We start from the raw sequence: 23881 nt of genomic DNA on the forward strand, positions 1-23881 counted from the left end.
ATCAGTGGGGCTTCTATCCGGGAAGGCTGGGGGGCTGTGGGGAACTGAGACTCCACTCTTGAAGTAGATTCATTGACTAATATTAGGGTGGATGCGAGGCAGGCAAGGACCTGGGGAAACTTTCTCCAAGGACAGAAGTACTGGCTGGAGACCTTTTTTTTACTCTCCTTCTAACTAGCAGGCCCGGTGCTGGTGGGGCCGTTTCTATCACTCTCAATCAACCTACCTAACACCATGCGCCCTGCCCTGGTGTTCCCCTGAGGACCCGCCCCACCCAACCCACCTCTCCAAAGCAGCTCCTACCCCACTCAACTGACAGGCAGCCCTGGCCAGCACCAATGCCCCCCAGAGCAGATCCCACCAGAGAGGGCTGGCCCCGCACACCGGCACACCCACAGCAGTCATGGTCGGGACAACCAGCCAGATGAGCTAGGGGCCAGCCCTGCCCACTGGTGCATCCACAGCCACAATGGGAGGGCACACACAGCCCACAAAGAAGGTACCTCAGGAGCACCTGGCTTTGGGGACCAGGGGGCATTGAGCCAAAGGACCCCATAGGACACCTTCTATACAAGGCAACTCTCTCAGGAGTGAGAGATGTAGCTGATATGCCTAATCACTGAAATTAACACAGAGAGTTACGCAAAATGAGGAGACAAGGAATACCTTCTAAATGAGAGAACAAGACAAAACCCCAGGAAAATCACTAAATGAAATGGATATAAGCAATTTACCAGATGAAGAGTTCAAAGTAATAGTCACAAAAAATGCTCACTGAACTTGGGAGAAAAATAAATAAAATCAGTAAGAAATTAAACAAAGAGATAGAAAATATAAAAGAGAAAACAAGGAACTGAAGAATACAGTTACTGGAATGAAAAATACACTAGAAGGAATCAACAGCAGATTAGAGGATGCAGAAGAATATATCAGCAATCTGGAAGATACGGTAGCAGACATCCAAGTCCAAGAAGCACAGAGTCCCAAACAAAAAGAACCTAAAGAGATCTACACCAAGACATACTGTAATTAAAATATCAAAAGTTAAAGCAAAGGAGAGAATATTAAAAGCAGAAAGAGAGAGACAACTTGTTCCAAGGGAACCCCCATAAGATTATCAACAGATTTTTCAGCTGATAAAAATCAAAAACAAAAGAGAAGTTAGCAATACCACAGAAATACAAAGGATCACAAGCGATTACTATGAACAATTATATGCCAATAAAATGGATAACCTAGACGAAAAGAATAAATTCCTAGAAACATACAATCTCCCAAGACTGAATCAGGAAGAAGTAGAAAACACGAACAGACTGATTATCAGTTATGAAATTGAATTGGTAATAAAAATACTCCCAACAAACAAAAGTTCAGGACCAGATAGCTTCACAGGTAAATGCTACCAAACACCCCAAAATGTATTAACACCTATCATTCTCAAACTTTTCCGAAACAACTGAAGAGGAAGGAACACCTGAACACATTCCACAAAGCCACCACCATCCAGTTACCAAAACCAGACAAAGAAACCACAAGAAAATTTCAGACCAATATCCTTGATGAACAGAGATAAAAAATCCTCAACAAAATGCTAGCAAACTAAATACAATTCAATAAAAGGACTGCACACCAAGATCAAGTGGAATTTATCCCACGGATGCAAGGATGGTTCAATATCCACACGTCAATCAATGTGATAAACCACATTAACAGAACAAGGACAGAAACCATATGATCATCTCAAGCGAAAGTAACTACATAACGCTCTGACTGAACAAATCACACCGCCTATTTTCAAAGTGCATTTTACTTTCAAATTAAAGGTAAAGAGTTCCTGGCTAACTCAGTCTTCAGAAGAGCACCAATATGATGAAAGATGCCCATTTTTAGCCAAGCTGTCAGCTGTGGTCAATGCTTTATATTAGTGAATTTTAACGGCAGTTGTGAGAGCTTGAAGAATGCAAAGGATTAAATATCACTCTAGATTGGGTTGGGGGAGGTGGAGAAATCATACAAATGTTAAAAAATGTTTGAAGCTGCAATGATTAAATAAAGGAACACATCAATTTGGAGCCACTGGGGAAAAAATCATATGATCAGCTCAATAGATGCAGAAAAAGCATCTGGCAAAATTCAAAATCCATTGTGACATAAGCTCCCACAAAGTGGGTAAAGAGGGGATATACCACAACATAATAAAGGCCACATATGACAAACCTACAGCTAACATCGTAAGAGTGACAAGCTAAAAGCTTTTCCTCTAAGATCAGGAACAAGACAAAGAGGCTCACGCTTGTCACTTTTATTTAACACAGTCTAGGAGATAAAAGTCATTCAAATTGGAAAGTAACAAGTACAACTCACTAATTGCAGATGACATAATACTATATAGAAAACCCTAAAGACCCCACCAAAAACCATTACAACTAGTAAATGAATTCAGTACAGTTGCAGGGTACAAAATTAATATACAGAACCAAACCAAAGTCATTAGAACTAGTAAATGAATTCCCTGAAGTTGCACGGTACAAAGTTAATATACAGAAATCTGTTGTTTTTTATATACCAATAATGAATTTTCAGAAAACTAAATGAAGAAAACAATCCCATTTATAATTGCAAAAAGAATAAAATACCTAGGAGTAAACTGAACCAAGGGGGTGAATGACTTGTATCCTGAAAACTATGACACTAATGAAAGAAACTGAAGACTACACAAATAAATAGAAAGATATACCATGCTAAAAGATTGGAAGAATTAATATTGTTAAAATGTCCATGCTATTGAAAGTAATCTAGAGATTCAATCTACAAAACAAAACAAAAAAACGTCAAAGGCATTTTTCACAGAACTACAAAAGACAATTCTAAAATTTGTATGGAACCACAGAAGACCCCAAATAGCCAAAACAATCTAAATAAAGGAAAATTAAGCTTCGCTTGGTCATGATCCCTGATTTCAAACTATACTACAAAGTTATAGTAACCAAAACTGTATGCTACAGGTGCAAAAGTATACACATAGATCAATGGCACAGAATGGAGAGCCCAGAAATAAACCCGTACTCATATGGTCAGTCTTTGACAAACAAACCAAGAATATGCAATGGGGCAAAGTCAATCTCTCCAATAAATGGCGTTGGGAAAACTGGACAGCTACATGCAAAAGAATGAAAATGGACTACTTTCTCACACCAAATACAAAAATACATTCAAAATGGATTAAAGACTTAAATGTAAGACTTGAAACCAGAAAACTCCTAGAAGAAAATACAGGCAGTACACTCTCTGACATCAGTCTTAGCAATATTTTCTTTGGGTCTCTCTCCTCAGGCAAGGGAAACAAAAGCAAAAGTAAACAAACGGGACTTCATCAAACTACAAGCTTTTGCACAGTGAAGGAAACCATCAACAAGACAGAAAACCCAGCCTACTGAATAGGAGAAGATACAGGTAGACCCTGTTTTATTGCACTTTGCTTTGTTGCACTTTGAAGATCTCGCATTTTTTACAAATTTGTGGCAACCAGCAAGTCTATAGCCATTTTTCCTACATTTGCTCATTTTATGACTCTGTGTCACATTTTCTTAATTCTCAAAATATTTTAACTCTTCTACCAGCAGAAAGAGTGTGACTCACTGAAGGCTCAGATCATGGCTAGAATTTTTTTAGCAATAAAGTATTTTTAACTGAGGTATTTACATTGTTATTTTAGACATAATGTTATTTCAAACTTAAGAGACTACAGCATAGTGTAAACATAACTTTTTACTCATTATGAAATCAAAAAAATATGTGACTTGCTTTACTTTGATATTCACTTTATTGCATTGGTCTGGAACTGAACCTTCAATAGCTCAGAGGTATGCCTGTATTTGCAAATGATATATCCCATAAGGGATACGTAAAATACGTACATTCCAAAACACATAAAAAAAAAAACCTCACACAACACAAAATTAAAAGAACAAACAATCTGATTTAAAAAGGGGACAGAGGATCTGAATAGACATTTTTCCAAAGAAGACATACAGATGGCCAACAGACACATGAAAAGATGCTCAACATCACTAATCATCAGGGAAATGCAAATCAAAACCACAATGAGATATCACCTCACACCTGTCAGAATGGCTATCATAAAAAGACAAGAAATAACTTGGCAAAGATGTGGAGAAGAGGGAAGCGTTACACACTGTCTGTGGGGAAGTAAATCAGTGCAGACACTATGGAAAACAGTATTGCAAGACGTACTTTTGTGTTTTCCCCTTCCTAATAGGTCCATAAAGGGAAAAGATCATCTGGTGGGATGCTACACAGAAAAGTGCTATTTGACGTGGGCTTTAAAGCATGGCTAAGATATAGATAAAGAGGAGGGAAACTCAGAGCTAAATAATTGGTCTTAAAAAGAGGAAAATACAAACCGTATACTGGAGGACCTTTTGTGAACTCGTTTAGTTCAGCCAGATCATGAAAGATATAACATGTTGACAAAGCGTAGACAATATGGCTCCAAAGATAGTTTGATGCCAGACTGTAGAGGAAGGAGATAAAAGCAGAGCTCTGATTAGCTCCACCTCAGACTGCCTTGTTCATGCCCACTGATGCCAGGTTGGGGGAGGCTGGATGCCCTGATGACACAGTGGGGAAGCACAGCGGCGATGAGGCCCCCCTCACGCTGCTTGGACGTATGGGAGGCATGAGGAAACCCAGAGAATCCACTGCCGTGTCATCCCTCACGTCTCAACGTCCCTATTCTTGCTTTTGAGATACGGCCAGGGCTTGCTGTTGCCAAGAAGAAAGACCTAGGAGACACGGGGCTGCTCTGTCTTGAATTTTTATTAAAAGAATGAAATGTTTGGACGTGTTGGGAAAAGTTAGATTTTGTATTTTTCACGTGAATCCATAACTGGGACAAGAGAAAGCTTCACTTCTTCAACTGACTGCTATGATTTCATAATTTCTGCCCTGTTCAGGAAGTCTCCTGGCAGGTGGGCAAGGCTCCCATAGCCCGAGAGTTTTCTGAAAGCCAGCTTTTGCTTCTCTTAATAGCCTTTCTTGATCCTGTTTTATGTCTTCCTATCGAACGAAGGCTCACTCTATCATCTCTATGGATATCACACATGGTAAAAGTCCCTAGTAGGTTGAGTGCTTATTAGGAAAAGTGCTGTCTAATCAACATAGTTGATGTAAAACCAAATTAGCTCTTGTTACTTACATGGGTATGCCAAGATGAACCCTACTCTAACTTCGTACTTGATCGATCGATCGATCGTGCTTGCACCACACATCCCTGTGAGGCTGAGTTGATAACAAGCCTTTATCGTAGCTTAGAAACCTGGAAACCAAAGAATGCAGACCTGCCCTCTTGATACAGCTCTACATAGCTGCTTCGTACCCTAGGAAGGAATGCACGCTCACTCCCTGGCCCTGGCTGGTTTTGTGCAAGTCGGATGTGCATTTAGTGAACACTGACGTTGAAATAAAAGTCAGTTTAACAAACGATATATTTAGCTGGCATCGTTCTGTATTTTGCTAGATTCCTATAATAAATACTTCATACCTTTTCTCCTCGTAGCTTCTGAGTCACAAGTTGCCACCGTCATCAAGTCTAGCTTCTCTCCTTAGTCTTCACCGCTTCCAATATTTTTCCATCAAAGAAAATGCCACGCTACTTTTAGGGCTGTTGTGGAATGAAATGGAGAATATAAAGCTTAAGGAAAATAGAAGACTTGTGGGAGCTGCAAGGTACACTGCAAGGGAGTGTTTGTGTGTGTGTGTGTGTGTGTGTGTGTGTGTGTGTGTGAACCTGAGGACAGGTCAATAGCCTTCACCAATCTGAATAAGAGAAAGTGGACTGAAAAGAAAATGAAGAGTGTCAGGGACCTGTGACACTACACAGAAAAGCTAACACTCACACCATTGGAGTCTCAGAAGGAGAGGGAAAAAGAGTGGGGCTGAAAAGATATTTAAAGAAATAACGGTGACATATGATCCAGCAATCCCACTCCTGGGCCTATATCCAGACAAAATTCTAATTCAAAAAGATACATACACCCTTATGTTTACAGCAGCACTATTCACAACAGCCAAGACATGGAAAAAACCTAAATGTCCATCAACAGATAAATGCATAAAGATGTGGTCCATATATACAATGGACTACTACTCAGCCATAAAAAAGAATGAAATAACGCCATTTGCAGCAACAGGGATGGACCTAGAGATTATCATACTAAGTGAAATAAGTCAGAAAGAGAAAGACGAATGATATCACATATGTGGAATCTAAAATACAACACAAATGAACTTCTCTATGAAACAGAAACGGACTCACAGACATAGAGAACAGACTTGTGGTTGCCAAGGGGGAGAGAGTGGGGGAGGGATGGAGTGGGAGTGTGGGATTAGCAGATGCAAATTATTACACATAGGATGGATAAGCAACAAGGTCCTACTGTAGAGCACAGGGAACGATATTCAGTATCCTGTGATAAAGCATAATAGAAAAGAATATGAAAAAGAATGTATGTACATGTATAACTGAATCACTTTGCTGTACAGCAGAAATTAACACAACATTGTAAATCAACTATGCTTCAATTAAAAAATTTTTTAAAGAAATAATGGCTGAAAACTTCCCAAATTTAGGAAAAGACATGAACCTACAGAGTAAAAAAGCTAAATAAACCCCAAATAAAGACCATACAACGAAAACATCTTAACTAAATTTGTGAAAACTAAAGACAAAGAAAAAATCCTGAAAGCAGACAGAGAGAAACACCACATAACCCACAGCGCACACCAACTCAAGTGCCCGTGGATTTCTCATCTGAAGCCATGCTGGCCAGAAGCGGCCCAATGTTTTTCAAGAACTGAAAATTTTTAAAACCTGTCAAATAAATTTTATAACCAGTGAAAATATTCTTTAGGATTGAAGAGGAAGTAAAAACTGTCCATTCAAGGAAAATGACCAGAATTCGTCACTAGCAAACCTACCCTCCAAGAATGGGTAAAGGAAGTTCTCTAACAGAAAAGAAAGGATTACAAAAGGAAGCTTGAGCCTTCAGAAAAGAAAAAAAATCAAAATGGGTAAAAGAGAGAAAAATATCATAGAATATTCTTCTCATGGGCTGCTTAACTCATATTTGATAGCTGAAGTAAAAATGTTAATGTCATCTGATGTGATGTTCAATGTACGTCGAAAGAATACTTATATACAATTATATTTTAAAAGCGGGAAGGGTAAAGGGACCTACGTAGCAGTAAGGTGGTAAGACCTCCGTACCAGCAGACTGTGACCAGTTACAGATGCACGTTGCCACCACTAAGAAAACTGTACAAAGTGACATACTCAAAAACACTGTAAATAAATCAACAGGGAATCCAAAAATTTTCAGGGAATTCACGGGAAGGCAAGAAAAGAGAAACAGAAGAACAAGAAACAGAGGAAGCATGAACATTAATAGCAGCTTTATTTCCAAGAGCCCAGACCTGGAACCAAGCCAGTGTCATTTAATGGGTTGAATGGGGTTAACCAACTGTGGTACATCCAGACTGTGGAACCGTACTCGGCAATAAGAAATAGCACAATATGGATAACATGCAGCAACTTGGATCTGTCTCAAGCGAATTACGCTGCATGAAAAAAGGCCAATCTCAAAGGTTCCATACTGTATGATTCTATTTATATGAGGCTTGAAATGACAACAGGACAGAAATAGAGAGTAATTAGTGGTTGGCAGAGGTTAGGGACGGGAAGGTGGGTAGCAGTGGGAGGGATGTGATGTCGGGTGGGAAGGGGAGAGGGGGAGGGGGGTTACAGTGGGGAGCTGGCTGTAGTTATAAAGGGGCAGGAGGAGGGTTCTTTGTGGGGATGGACTGTTCTGTATCCTGCCTGTGGTAGTGGATGCACAAACCTACACATGCAGTAACACTGCACAGAACCAGATGCTCACATACAAATGCGTGCACGTAAAACTGATGAAATAAGAATAATGGATTACATTTGTATCCATTTCCTGGTTCTGATACTGTACCAATCAGAACTGTACCTGGTTCTGATACTATACCGATGCAAGCATCTACCATTTAGGAAACTGGGTCAAGTCTATATGGGATCACCCTGTATTATTTTGTTTCATTATCATTTGTATTTGATACATAATTTACATATAACATTATGTTAGCTTCAGGTACACAACATAATGATTCAATACTTGTATATATTGTGAAATGATCACCGCATTGTCTAGGTAACATCCATCACCAAACATCATTACACATTGTTTTGGTGATAGAAACTTTTCAGATTAACTCTCAGCAACTTTCAAATACAGTTGATCCTTGAACAACACGGGTTTGAAATGCACGGGTCCACTTATACTTAGATTTTTTTTCAATAAATACAGAGTCGGCCCTCTGAATTCTCATCGCTGTGTCCACAGGTTCAACCAACCATGGATCGTGCGCCATGATTACTATCCACACGTGGCTGAATCTGCTGACGCAGAGTCTGTGGATACAAAGGACCCACTATGGCGCTTGAGCATCGAGGATTTTGGTATCTGCAGAGGGTCCTGGAACCAGTCCTCCACAGATGCCATGGGACAACGGTAGACAATACAGTATTATTACCTAGATTCACCATGCCATACATTACACCACATGACTTATTTTATAACTGAAAGTTTGTTCTTTGGACCCCCTTCACCTGTTTTGCTCACTCCTCACCTCCCACCTCTGACAACTACCAATCTCTTCTCTACATCTATGAGTTCAGTTTTTTTGTTTTATTAGATTCCACATAAGAGATCATATAGTCTTTGTCTTTCTCTGTCTGATTTAGGTCACTTAGCATAATGCCCTCAAGGTCCATCTATGTTGTCATAGATGGCAAGGTTTCACTCTTTTTTTTGGCTGATTTTATATATATACATATTTATACATATATATAATGTATATATATATATATAATTTTTAATCTATTCGGCCATCAATGTACACTAGTTGTTTTATGTCTTGGCTATCGTCAATAATGCTTCATTGAAGATGGGGGTGCATACATCTTTGAGTTAGCATTTCCATGTCTTTCAGATAAACACTCACAAGTGGGATTGCTGGATCATATGGTAGCTGTAACTTTAATTTTTTGAGGAATCTTTGTACTGTTTTCCACAGTGGCAGCACCAATTTCCAATCCCACTAACAACAGTGCATAAGGGTTCCCTTTTCTCCACATTCTCACCAATACTTCTTATCTCGTCTTTTTGATGATGGCCATTCTGACAGGTGTGAGATGATATCTCATTGAGGTTTTGATTCAGATTTCCCTGATGATTAGGGATGTTAAGCATGCTTTCATGTGTTTTTTGGCTGTTTGTCTGTCTTCTTTGTGAAAATGTCTATTCAGACCCTCTGCCCATTTTTCAATCAAGTACTTGGGGGTTTTTGTGTGAGTTCTTTACATATTTTTGATATTAACCTCTTATCAGATATATGATCTGCAAATATTTACTCCCATTCAGTAAGTTGCCTTTTAATTCTGTTGATGGCTGCCTTTGCTGTGCAGAAGCTTTTTAGTTTGACATAATCCCACTTGTTGATTTTCCTTTTTTTGCTTTTGCTTTTAATGTCAGATTCAACATATCATTACCAAAACCTGTGTCACGGAGCTTACCCCAATGTTTTCTTCAAGGGGTTTTATGGTTTCAGGATTTATGTTCAAGTCTTTAATCCATTTTAATTTTGATGTGTAGTGCAGGATAGTGGTCCAGTTTTCCAAGCACCATTTATTGAAGAGACTGTCCTTCCATGTTGCATATTCTTCCCTCCTCTGTTGTAAATTAGTTGACCATACATGCATAGGTTTATTATTTCTTATAATACCATAAACATCTACAATTTTCTCAAAATAAAAATTTTTGATAAATGGCTCTTCCAGAAAACCCTTTATAGGCCCATTGCAAATATGATTTTCCCTCTCTTGGGAAGAAGATGGGAATAAATTATGGTGGGAATGATGACTTTCCAGTAATCTCACCAAGGTCTTTATACACGTTTCTCAGAAAAATTTCACATCAGTACAACAAATGGAACATAAAGCATTTTGTTTTCGGAGTTCCTATGTAAATTCATTCTTCATAAGTTGTTCCAAGTTACTCTTTAAGGTTGTTGCTAAAAATCAAAAAGGAAGCTGCCCATTAGACCCACCTGGAAGAGGTTAGGTGTAACTCCTTCTTGCAAGAGAATACCACGTTACAAGAAATAATTTTATTCTCCTCCTAAAAATTAGGAAGTCAGATTGGCTCAGTCATATGGAAAAAATCTTCATGTCTCCATCAGACTTTCGAAACTACAAATAAGGGGTGGAAACCCATGTAACAATATATTAATACTGTGTACCATTGTTTTAGTTTTGTTTTGCTTTTTTATTGGAATATAATTGCTTTACAATGTTGTGTTACTTTCTGCTGTACAATGAAGTGAATCAGCTATATGTATACCTATATCCCCTCCTTCCTGGACTTCCCTCCCATCCTCACTTATGTCATCAGAGAACCGAGCTGAGCTCCCTGTGCTATACTGCAGGTTCCTACTGGCTACCTATTTTACACATGGTAGTGTATTTATGTCAAACCTAATCTCCCAATTCATCCCATCCTCCCCTTAACTCCGTGTCCACATGTCCATTCTCTACATATACGTCTCTATTCCTGCCCTACAAATAGGTTCATCTGTACCATTTTTCTAGGTTCCACATATATGCATTAATATACAATATTTGTTTTTCTCTTTCTGGCTTACTTCACTCTGCATGACAGACTGTAGGGTCCATCCACATCTCTACAAATAACCCTATTTCATTCCTTTTTATGGCTGAGTAATATTCCATTGTATATATGTACTACATCTTCTTTACCCATTCATCTATTGTTGGACATTTAGGTTGTTTCCATATGCTGGCTATTGTAAATAGTGCTGCAATGAACGTTTACAATGTGCATGTGTCTTTTAGAATTATGATTTTCTCATGATATATGCCCAGTATGGGATTGCTGGGTCATATGGTAGTTCTATTTTTAGTTTTTTAAGGAACCTCCATACTGTTCTCCATAGTGGCTGCATCAATTTACATTCCCACCAACAGTATAAAAGGGTTCCCTTTTCTCCAGACCTTCTGTAGTATTTATTGTTTGTAGATTTTTTTGATGATGGCCATTCTGACGAATGTGAGGTGATACCTCCTTGTAGTTTTGATTTGCATTTCTCTAATTAGTGATGTTGAGCATCTTTTCATGTGCCTCTTGGCCATCTGTATGTCTTCTCTGGAGAAATGTCTACTTAGGTCTTTTGCCTATTTTTTAATTGGGTTGTATTTTTGATATTGAGCTCCATGAGTTGTTTGTATATTTTGCAGATTAACCCTTTGTCCGATGCTTCATTTGCAAATATTTTCTCCCATTCTGAGGATAGTCTTTTTGTCTTGTTTATGGTTTCCTTTGCTGTGTGAAAGCTTTTAAGTTTAACTTGGTCCCATTTGTTTATTTTTGTTTTTATTTTCCTTATTCTAGGAGGTGGGTCAAAAAAGATCTTGCTGTGGTTTATGTCAAAGTGTGTTTTCCTCTAAGAGTTTTAGAGTGTCCAGTCTTAGGTTTTTAATCCATTTTGAGTTTAGTTTTGTGTATGGTATTAGGTAGTGTTATAATTTCATTCTTTTACATGTAGCTGTCCAATTTTCCCAGCACCACTTATTGAAGAGGCTGTCTTTTCTCCATTGTATGTTTTTGCCTTTGTTGTCATAAATTAGATGACCACAGGTGTGTGGGTTTATCTCTGGGCTTTCTACCTTGTACCATTGATCTATATTTGCTTTTGCATCGGTACCATACTGTCTTCATTACTGTAGCTTTGTAGTACAGTTTGAAGGTGGGGAGTCTGATTCCTCCAGCTCCATTTTTCTTTCTCAAGATTGCTTTGGGTATTCAGGGTCTTTCGTGTTTCCATACAAATTGTAAAATTTTTTGCTCTCATTCTGTGAAGAATGCCATTGGTAGTTTGATAGGGATTGCACTGAATCTGTAGATTTGCTTTGGGTAGTACAGTCATTTTCACAATATTGATTCTTCCAAACCAAGAACATGGTACATTTCTCCATCTGTTTATGTCATCTTTGATTTCTTTCATCAGTGTTTTATAGTTTCCTGAGTCTTTTGCCTCCTTAGGTAGGTTTATTCCTAGGTATTTTATTCTTTTTGTTGTGGTGGTAAATGGGATTGTTTCCTTAATTTCTCATTCTGAATTTTCATTGTTAGTGTATAGGAATGCCAAAGATTTCTGTGCATCAATTTTGTATCCTACAAGATTATCAAATTCATTGATTAGTTCTAGTAGTTTTCTGGTGGCATCTTTACGATTTTCTATGTACAGTATCATGTCATCTGCAAACAGTGGTAGTTTTACTTCTTCTTTTCCAATTTGTATTCCTTTTATTCCTTTTTTTTCTCTGATTGCCGTGGTTAGAACTTGCAAAACTATATTGAATTAAGAGTGGCGAGAGTGGACATCCGTGTCTTGTTCCTGATCTTAGTGGAAATGCTTTCAGTTTTTCTCCATTGAGAATGATGTTTGCTGTGGGTTTGTCATATCTGGTCTTTATTATGTTGAGGTAGGTTCCCTCTATGCCCATTTTCTGGAGAGTTTTCATAATAAATGGGTGTTGTATTTTGTCAAAAGTTTTTTTTTGCATCTATTGAGATGATCATATGGCTTTTATTCCTTAATTTGTTTATATGGTGTATCACACTGATTGATTTGCATATATTGAAGAACCCTTATATTCCTGGGATAAATCCCACTCAATCATGGTGTGTGATCCTTTCACTGTTGTTGGGTTCTGTTTGGTAGAGATTAAGGGGCAGTAAAAACACTGCTTTGGTTTCTAAATGTCTGGGTGTTCAGAAATTGTTGTATTGCATGTTTTAAAATAATGAAAATCGGTTTCACCAAAGAAAGGAGGGACCCTTAACACGGCACATGCAAGGATGGGTCAGTTCCAGGGAAAAGAGTATTCTTCTATCTCCAGACAAAATGAACCACAGGGGTTTTCTAAGCCGATGTAATCTGTGTATAAATAATGCCATACAGTGGATCATCTTTCAGCAAGACGTCTTGATAGTAGGAGACAGCAGACCTTGCCCTGAGGAAAAAATGCTCTGTTCAAGTTTAGGGTCTAAAATAGGTTCTAGAATGATAATCTGAGGTTAGTCTGGGGCAGGAAAGTGACTATATATGAACTATGTTCTATAAAATGCAAATGTGTATGCAAGAGGATGGAAAGACGTGTGAATTTAACACAAAGAGACCAACGACAAATAGATTAAACCCATTTTATTTGTTCGTGGTTTTTCAGTTACTTATGTAGAATTAAAATCAAGCCAAATCATCAGGTATGTTTTATTTAAAGCACCATGGAATTTATACCAAACTCCCATCATGTTTTATAAAAAGTAGTTTAAGTTCACTAAAAGGTACTCTTCCAACAGCCATATCTAAGTCATGGAATCACATTTAAATTAAATAGAATATATTTCAATGTCAGGATACTGTAATCATTTATTCTAGCCTTAATAGACTGTTTACAAATTATAACATTGAGGAGAAAATTGTTGAGAATGTAATATTTGTCTAGGCCTCACAGAGCAAACATTGTTCTTCAATCTCATATAACATCCTTGCATTTCTCAATCAATCTACAGACTAGCTGAGACATAACCATTGTTACTAAACGATACAAAGAAGCCGAGGTTTAGAGATACTAAGTGATTCATCCAAGGATGCTCACAGGAGAGCAGGGCAAGTTTGATCAGAACCCTGACTCCAAACTGCTTCCCTTTCTACTTCATCATATATGTATTCCCAACAAAAAGCATGAGAATCATAAAATATGACTTTTAAAATGCCCAAGGCAATCTTTTAATTAGTTTGGATAGACTTCATTTTCAAATTTTCTTAAATTTTTCATTAAAGGTTTCACTCAGTTGTTCAAATGCTAAGACCACGTTGTCCTCTTCATTTTCACATAGTTCACGCAAAGAAACACTGTAAATGGAAATATAGATACACATAAAACTCACCCATTCTACTGAGAGTCGGTATCATAAGAAGGGCTTTCCCCAGGGAGGTAGAACTAAGTAAATCCCACTAGATGATGAAATGTGAGCAAACTGAGGAAAAGAATCATAAGGAACATATTTATCTAAAAACCAAAAAAAATCTTGTCAACGAATCAATCAATCAAGACAATCACCATGCAGCTCCCCTCCCTGTATTTTACCAAGAGGATTTTTGTTGTTTTTTTTTTTTTTTGCAGTACACGGGCCTCTCACCACTGTGGCCTCTCCCGTTGCAGAGCACAGGCTCCGGACGCGCGGGCTCAGCGGCCATGGCTCATGGGCCCAGCCACTCCGCGGCATGTGGGATCTTCCCAGACCGGGGTGCAAACCCGTGTCCCCTGCATCGGCAGGTGGACTCTCAACCACTGCGCCACCAGGGAAGCCCCCAAGAGGATTTTAATGGCCACCAAGTCCCATGTAACCAGATCCCTCCTCCCTTCAATAACAGCAACACAAATCTCCTTCTTTTTCCCCACATTTTTTTTTTTGGAGTCATTTTGTGGGGGTTTTTTTTTTCAGTATATACTTAAACCCACAGGCAACTGCCTCTACAAAAAGCAAAACAATCCTCCCTTTACCTAGATGTATGAGAAAATTAAGAAAACAGGGTGTGATAAACAAAATAATGGCCCACAAAGACATCCATGTCCTAATCCCTAGAAATTTATAAATCCTTAGGTTACATGGCAAAGGAGAATTAAGGCTGTAAATGGAATTGAAGTTGCTAATTGGCTGACCTTGAGGTGGGGAAATTAACCTGGATTATCTGGGTGGCCCACTGTTGTCACAAAGGTCATTCTAAGTGGAAGACAGGGGGCAGGAGAGAGTGAATGTCAGAGTGACCTGATATAAGAATCTGCCTCCCAATGCTGGCTTTGAAGACAGAAGGGGCCAAAATCAAAGCATCTATAAGCTGGAAAGGACAATCAAATAGATTGTCCCAGAGGCTCCAGAAAGGAATGCAGCCTTGACAACACCTTGATTTCAGCCCAGTGAGACCCATTTTGAACCTCTGACCTCCAGAACTGTAGACACTAAAGATGTGTTGGTTTAAACACTATGTTTGTGGTCATTTGTTACAGCAGCAATAAGGAACTGATACACAGGTGACGAGAATGGAGAGAGGAAATCCAAGAATGGACAGTGCAGCTGGGCTCATCAAGGAATGGGAACAGTCAGGACCTGACCTTTCATCAGCCTTTTGTAATCTGTACCTGCCTTGATTCCACTAGAGATCCAGTTTTCCCCTGGTGTTTTCATTGACCTACCGCAAAGAATGACCAACTCTGTACCCACAATACTGAATTTCCTCCTAGTTACAGACTCACAATTGTGACTCCTGGACATTTCTCCTGAACAATATTCAAGAGATATAATGTGACGCATACCATCTAACTCACTGGTTTTTGTTCTCAGTCCCCAGATCTCATCCTCCCGCCTATGTTTTTATGTATCATTAACTAAAATGGAAACCTTGGTTGTGGAAACTGAGAACATGAGGGTCTAGGGATTCTTGAAGCTTTGGGATACTGCTGCCTGTTGGTCTAAAGTGCCTGGGCTGAGGCTCTGGTCTAGGTGAAAGTTCATGGATTTTGGAATTAGTTCTATTATACAAACAATGCAACAGTTGAGGAGAAGGTCTGCAAAGTCACAGGGGAATTGAAATGCTTCGCACCTAAGAGGCTCAGGGGCACCTTTAAGTATGAGCTCAACATTTTTCAAATTATCATTAAATTATTAGAAAATATGAAATCACTATTTAAAATGTATAACATACCTGATAGATTTAATGGTGAGGGAAAAATCTTTCAACAACTGATAAGCAGCTCCTTCATTTATCCTAAACAAAACAACATTTTGAAAATTAATGGTATAAAAACATTAAAGAATTTATTTCATATTGAAATGTTGGATTGGTCATTAATGGATTACTTTTGTCTGTCAAGATGTATTTACTAAAATCATTTCTACCAAAGACTCCCAGATGATTTAATCTGTGAGAATGACAATTATGAACTCCAGTCACAAGTTCACAACCAGAGATAATCAATGAACATGGGAGGCTGACCTTCTAGGAGAAACCCAAGCCACAAAGTCAAGATCAGGAGCGTGGATGGGACCAGAGAGTCAAAGAGAAGGCCAAGTGAATTACTCACTGGTATCACAACTGCTTTATTTACAATAATGAGTCCCACTGTCAAAAATGATCAGTGTTTCTCAAGAGGGTCAGAAGTTTTAAATACTTGAATTCACTACAGATTGTTCAAAATGTATTTAAAATGCACACTGAATTCCCGATGGTGTGACAGAATTCTCCTCCCCCAACACACCCACACACACGTCCATGTGCTCAGTGACTGGGCCAATTTCTCCATTCCCAGTAAATCTCTGCACACTGTTTTTGAAAATGGTTTCCCTGCCAAGGAGTTAAAACAACTGTCATAGTCTCAGTCCTCAGATGTGTGAATTATATTCTTTTCATATACATCTGTCAGACGATGCAGAGCATGGCATTATTTGTTATTGTTATCCATTTTTAAATATATAATAATCAATAAATAGTACTAAATAAAAAACATCTGTGAACATGTGCAAATATTGGTAACTGTAGTGTAAATCTTTATGTCAAGTGAGTCAGCCTAAGTCTCAAGATTTTGCTGGTCAAACACGAACAACAATAACACCAAATGTATTTTCTCTTGCCCTTAGTCTGTAAGAAAAAATTTCAGTATGTTTCGCATGATTAACCTATACTTGAAATTATAAGAAGGTGTTTGCCTAATATTCATTACATTCATTTATTAGATGTAAAGATGCAGATGAAGACGGATATAGAAATAGAACTAGAGGTAGAGGCAGAGGTGGAAATGACAGAGAGAGAGAGGTAGAGGTGAAAAGGATAGAGAAAGGTAGAGGTAGAGATGGGGATGCTGGGGATGACAGGGATGCTGGGGGTGGCTGGGGAGGGAGATGGAGACGGAAACAGATAAAACACACCTGTTGTCCTGGACCAATCCTGTCAAGGAACCGTGTTTATAGAAATCGAGCGCATAAGCATTGAGCTGCATTCTTCTTCCTTGGTGATCAAATTCCTGTGGCCACAGCACAGGAGCCCGAGTGCTATCAATGCCAATGGTGCGCAGAGTGACCTGAAGAAATAGAGCTCTCCTTAATTTACTATTTATGTGTAAAGAAAGTTTATGATTTCTTACATTGTGCTTCATAGTTCCTTCCTAGAATCAACATGTTGAAAGCACACTCTTCACAGTGAAGAAGAGGGTGTCTCTCATCCACACTGAGGTAGTGCTGTCCCAAGTAGGACAGTAGGATGGCCTGGCTCCACCGATGAACATCACTGCCTCACAACGTACAATAAAAATTTTAACTACCAGTCCACTAGAATATAGCAAGGCTCACTAGGAAAGAAAAGCTAACTTAAAATTTTATCAGTATCCTAATTGGTGCAGGAAATACCTTTGTACACAGTGTCAGGGAGCTGGTGCCTTGCATGTCTGGAAAGAAGGCTTAAACTGAGTAACTCTGACAATCTTTGGATCCCAATTACTGGAACAAAAGGGAAGGAGAGGAAGATGGAGGGGAAAGAAAAAGGAAAATAAGAAAAGGAAGAATGCACATCAGTAGTTTTTCATGTCTGCTGATTTTCTGAAAACTCTATGGGGTCAACAGGAACTCTAGTGCAGGGCCAGTGAGAGTGCACACTGGTACAGCTACTTTCTAAAATGACTGGGGAGTAGCTCAGAAAGTTATTATTATTCAAAGTCCTTAGAATATTCTTATTCCGTATGATCCAGAAAATCGCTTTGACCCCGAAAGTCTGGAAGATTTGCAATCAAGGGGAATTGGTGGATAAGTAAGGTAAAATTATGTGCGGGGATGCAGAGTCTAAACACAAGAGGAAAAGAACTGCATCAAAATTTAAAGCATTAAAAATGTTATTCTTGACTGTTTTTAACTTGCCAGTTATGGGCGTTAGAACACTTTAGTATTTATATTCCATTTTATACATTTAAAAGGATGATGCAACGGTTCTATTTTAACATATCAACACTTATCTGAAAATGCAATCTATATCATTAGAAACTATTTAAATATATGATAAAAATATATGCGTCCATTTAAAATGCACAAGGGTCTATACAGTTTTTCAAAATTCTTTGAAAACAGGGTGGAGGTTTCTCAAAAAACTAAAAACAGAGGTACCATATGATCCAGTGATCCCACTCCTGGGCATATATCCAGAAAAGACAAAAACCATGATTCGAAAAGATACATGCACCCCAGCGTTCACAGCAGCACTATTTACAATAGCGAAGGCATGGAAGCAACTACAATGTCCATCAACAGATGACTGGATAAAGCAAATGTGGTACATATACACAATGGAATACCACTGAGCCATAAAAAAAGAATAAAATAATGTAATTTGCAGCTACACAGATGGACCTAGAGATTATCATATTAAGCAAAGTCAGAAAGAGAAAGACAAATACCAGATGATATCACTTATATGTGGAATCTAAAATATGACACAAATGAACCTCTCTATGAAACAGAAACAGACACACAGTCATAGAGAACAGACTTGTTGCCAAAGGGGAGGAGGGGGTAGAGGAGGGATGGTTTGGGAGTTTGGGATTAGTAGATGCAAACTATTATATAGAGAATGGATAAACAGCAAGGACCTACTGTATGGCACAGGGAAATATATTCAGTATTCTGTGAGGAACCATAATGAAAAAGCATATATATGTGTGTGTGTGTGTGTGTGTGTACCTGAATCACTTTGCTATACACAAGAAATTAACACAACATTGTAAATCAACTACACTTAAATTTCCACAAGTTTATTCCAACATTCAAATGGGTTATCCAGCATATCTGAAATGTATCTAGTTCTCTATACTTCATTTCTGACACCACCGATCCAGAATATATGGGATTTACAGCGTCTACAGCAATACTGGGAAAGCCTGAAGATAGTTTTATGTGCTCTTTTCACAGCAAACCTCTGCCGATCTCCAGAAAAGTGGTGATCCTGGATTTCTGTATAATGGAACAGGGCTCCTCAGGCCAGGATGACAAACTGGCCTCCAGAGCACCTTTTCCTGGGTATTTCTGTCGATACACCTGAAACTCTATTCAATCTGGGGAATCTGAAGCCCTTGCTAAGCTGCCCGGAAGCATAAATCCAATTCTTTCTCAATGACATTTTACTTACAAGCCTCGTTTTCCACTTACATGGTCTGAAGTTTCTAGATGAAGCAAACTGCCGTCAGAGTTCCCAGAGAGACAGGCAAACGGAGAAATGGCTATTCTTCCTTCCCTGCAGCTCATCAAGTGAGACACAAGTTGTGAGTCTTCACACTCTTGACCTGAGAAATCTGGCCATAAGAGGTGGGCACAAATCAGCTTTGAAGATTAAGCCAGACTGCCAAGCCTTACACACCTGCTCTAGACCAGGAGGCCAAGGGGACCAACACTGTAATGAAGACTGAATAAGACTGATCACATACAGTAAGCAGCACATCCTGGCATAGAATACATTCAATGTTAGTTATTAATACTATTATCAACGGTATAAAATTTTGTATTATATTTTAGTTGCTTTGATCAACAGGTCATAAAAGACTAAATTTAAATGGTATCCTCTTTTAGCCCAGAATCGTTGTTATTACCTTGGTCCTTTTTCCCACCGAACTCAGACTTGGCTGCAGAATCCTTCTAGACAGGCTGATTCAAGCAGCCACCATCAGCAGGTTTGGAAATGGCATATGAGAAGAAGTATGTTTTCCATTCCTCCCTTTGTAAAGCACCGGAGGGCGCGTTCACAGTCGGCTCTCGTTTGTGACTGAGGCCGAACCTTCCCGTTCCTTTTCTTCCTCCTCTGGATGCTCGCCACACCCTCTGCCACTGTCTACTTCCTGCTTTCACACTGTCCAGAAAGCTACACGGTCCTCCTCCCTGACTTCTTCCAGCTGAGGATGTTACCAAACCAGGAAATGGCTACCCAGAGCTCACCCCTTTCCCTGTATCCCTGTCACCGTTTCCAGTTTAGTTTCTCCCGGAAGATTTCCAGCCAATAGCTCATGAAAAGTAAGAGCAAAGATCAGGAGTGTTGACTACGTGCTACGTGCTGTTTGGAGATAAGTTACAGACATTGGCTTAACTATTTAAAGCTCACCCAAACTAGGTGGATAATGTTATCCTCCTTATTTATCTGTTGAGAAAATCGAGGCAGGAATATGGAGTCCCCTGCTCAAAGTCCCACTGCTAACAAGTAGCAGAGCCAGAGCTTGGACTCAGGTCATAATGCAGAGAGTTTATGCTCATGACCACCATGCACAGCTCCTCTCAAGGAAAAAGTGACAGAATCGCTTCTTGTTTCTCCTCATCTCATAGGTGTCCTTACTCCATTTTCCAGGCTTGTCCCAAACCCAACCTTTAATCAAGATGGTTTATAAATGACTCTATTCAATGTCATTCTCCACTGTCCCTTACTTAATTCTAATAATCATACCGTCTTCCTTGAGAGAGCAGAAAGGATCCCCTTATTCTAAGGCAGACTGATCTTTCCCGGGCTCTACTCTTCTTATGGGATAAAATATTCTTATGGCAAGATTATTTATTTTTTAAACTGTCCCACAATGGAGCTAAGATACACTTACCTATTTTTGACAATGGGAGCTGATGTTCTTGTTTCATATCAGCCAGTTTGGAAACAATCAGTAGGAAAGAGGCAAAGTCCTTTGTCACGTTTGTGTTATACTCATCTAGAGCGGCCTTGAAGTCCTCAGGGAGATCCTCCAGAAACACCTAAATCATCAAGGAGGTCATCAAAAAAAAAACAAAAACAAAAAACTGGAGGCCAAATATTTTTCAGAGATCTACATACCATCCTTGAAAACTGAAAGTTTAGAAGAACTGCAAAGAACAATGTAATATAATTCTATAGTTATCTATCATTCAGTAATGTAACTGTTCCTTTCTTTCATCTATGAAATTCAGGTGAAATTCATTTTTTATTCCTATTTGTGTTATAAAAGCCAATACCTTTGCTCTTAAAAATCTGCTTTCATGCTACTTAATCAAAACTCTTTTAAATAGAAGTATGCCCTCAAATGACATTAGACTTGTGAATATTTCAAAGAATCTAGTGACATGTTTGGAAAGCAAGCAACAATATAAAGTCCCCTTTGTGCCTGGAATAAACCTCACTCAATTGTGAGGGTCTTTAAAGCCCCACTGGATTCATTCTTCTAATATTTTGTTAATTATTCTTCTATCTATATTTTCATAAGAGATACATCTCTAATTTTTTATAATGTCCTTGTCAAGTTTTGATATTAAGTTTAAGTTTTACTCCCTCTTTTTATATTCTCTAGAAGAGTTTGTGAAAATTTGCTGTTATTCTTTAAATGTTTAAAAAAGTTCACCACTGAAGCCATCTGAACCTGGGTTTTTTTAAATGGGAAATTAAAAAAAAATAATTGGTTACATTTCTTTAATGGCTATCAGATATGAAATTATTCATATAGTCCTTGGTTAGTTTTAGAAAGTTGCATTTTCTAGGAATTTGCCCATTTTGTCCAAATAGTCAAATGTTTTTTTCCATTTGATGTACTACATAAGATCTGTAATAATGTCTCATTTTCTTTCCTGATAATTGTAATTTGTGCTTTCTCTCCCTTCTTTGTCAATGAGTCTTGCTGTGTATTCATCACTTTTATTATAAATCTTAACAAAGAAGCAACTTAGGCCTTGCTGATTTCCCTGTTTTTACAATTGTTCTCAATTTACTTTATTTCTGTTCTCATTTTATTACTCTTTTTCTTGTATTTCCCTTAGGTTAGATACTCTGTTTTATTTATTTTGCTTTGTTTTGTTTTCTCCTAACTCCTTAAGCTGAAAAGTCAAATCACTGATTTTTTTCTCAGCCTGTCTTCTTTTCTAAGATGTGGTTATAAAGGCTATAAATGTCCCTCTAATCATTGCATAAATCACATCTTATATTTGTATGTACTCTTCATTATCATTTAACTAAAATATTTGATAATTTCCATTTTATTTATTTTTTGTCTTATGTGTATTTAGAAATGAAACGAGTTTGTTCAATTTTAAGGCAATTACGGTGTTTCTGGTCCAGAAACATATTTCACATATATATATTACCAGCATATATCTGACAAAGGTACCAATAACACACAATAGAGGAAGGATAGTCTTTTCAAAAATGGTATTGGCAAAATGATATATACATGTAAAAGATTGAAATTGGACCCCTACCATATGCTATACATAAAAATAAACTCAAAACGGTTTAAAGACTTAAATGTAAGACCTAAAACTGTAAAATTAATAAAAGAAAATATAGCGACATTGGTCTTGGCCATGATTTTTTAATGTAACATCAAAAGTATAGGCAACACAAGTGAAAATAAACAAGTGGGACTACATCAAACTAAAAACCTTCTGCACAGCAAAAGAAATAATCAACAGAGTGAAAAGGCATTTCTGGAATGGGAGAAAATATTTCTAAACCAACCATCTGATAAGGGATAATATCCAAAATACGTAAGAATCTAGTACAACTCCATAGCAAAACAAACAAACAAAAACACAAAAACAAAAGAAAAACGGGCAAAGGACTTGAAAAGACATTTCTTCAAAGAAGGCATACAAACTGCTATCATGTATATTACAAGTTGCTCGGCATCACTAATCATCAGGGAAATGCAGATCAAAACCACAATGAGATAGCACCTCATACCTGTCAGAATGGCCATCATCAAAAAAAACAAGATTATAAGGGTTGAAGAAAAATTTTAAACGTAGAAAAATTCGAACCTTGTACACTGTTGGTGGGAATGTAAATTGGTGCAGCCACTATGAAAAACATACAAAGTTTTCTTTAAAAAAATTAAGAATAGAACTATCATATGATCCAGCAATTCCACATCTGGGTATATATCCAAAAGGGTTGCAATCAGGATGTTGAAGAGATACCTGTACATCCACATTCACTGAAACATTATTCACAACAGGCAAGACATACAAACAACCCAAGTGTGTATCAGCAAGATGAATCGATAAGAAAGTGTGCTGCATACATACAGTGGGATATTATTCATTCTTAAAAAAGGAGATCAACATGGATGTACCTAGAGGACATTATGTTAAGTAAAGTAAGCCTCACAGAAGGACAAACACTGCATGATTCCACTTACATGGGGGACCTAAAACAGTCATACTCATAGAAGCAGAGAATATTGTCAGGGGCTGGGTGGAGGTGGAAATAGGGAATTGTTTTTCATTGAATATAAATTATTGTTATGCAGGCTAAATAATTTCTGTAGATCTTCTCTACAACATAGTACCTATGTTAACGATACAGTACTGTGTACTTTAAACTACATTAAGAGGATAAATCTCATGGTAAGTATTCCTAACTAACTAAATAAATAAAACCAGAAGAAATATTTGGACATGGTGGGTATGTTTAGTGCCTTTGTTGTGGCAATGATATCACAGGTGTATGCATACGTCCAAACGCATTAACATGTGTATATTAAACGTATGCCATTTTTATATATCACTTATACCTCAAAAAAACTTTTAAAATAAGGTATGCATATCCTCTTGATATGTCATGAAACCAATCACAATATATTTACCCTGTTTTAACTTAT

The 23881-nt window shown here is 38.0% G+C and overlaps 1 protein-coding gene across 9 annotated transcripts in view; it reads right to left on the reverse strand.

Moving 5' to 3' along the window:
• Positions 1-23881, reverse strand: part of DDX60 (DExD/H-box helicase 60) — a 124496-nt gene that overhangs the window by 25978 nt on the left and 74637 nt on the right. For 4 of the 9 annotated variants that reach the window (XR_012332330.1, XR_012332327.1, XR_012332328.1 and 1 more), the window contains exons 34-38: positions 20861-21008; positions 19434-19576; positions 17172-17323; positions 15952-16014; positions 14136-14225 (exon numbers count right to left, since the gene is read on the reverse strand). Coding sequence is in view for 5 of the 9 variants with exons in the window: in XM_073805701.1 (XP_073661802.1) it covers positions 14001-14100; positions 15952-16014; positions 17172-17323; positions 19434-19576; positions 20861-21008 (606 nt within the window). In the remaining 4 variants the exon portion in view is untranslated. Of the gene's footprint in view, positions 1-13374; positions 14258-15951; positions 16015-17171; positions 17324-19433; positions 19577-20860; positions 21009-23881 lie in introns of those variants that run through there. The other 5 variants (XM_073805701.1, XM_019932335.3, XM_073805700.1 and 2 more) reach the window with 3 other exon arrangements.

This window comes from Tursiops truncatus, chromosome 6 (assembly GCF_011762595.2).
Source record: "Tursiops truncatus isolate mTurTru1 chromosome 6, mTurTru1.mat.Y, whole genome shotgun sequence".
In the NCBI taxonomy this organism is placed as follows: Eukaryota; Metazoa; Chordata; class Mammalia; order Artiodactyla; family Delphinidae; genus Tursiops; species Tursiops truncatus.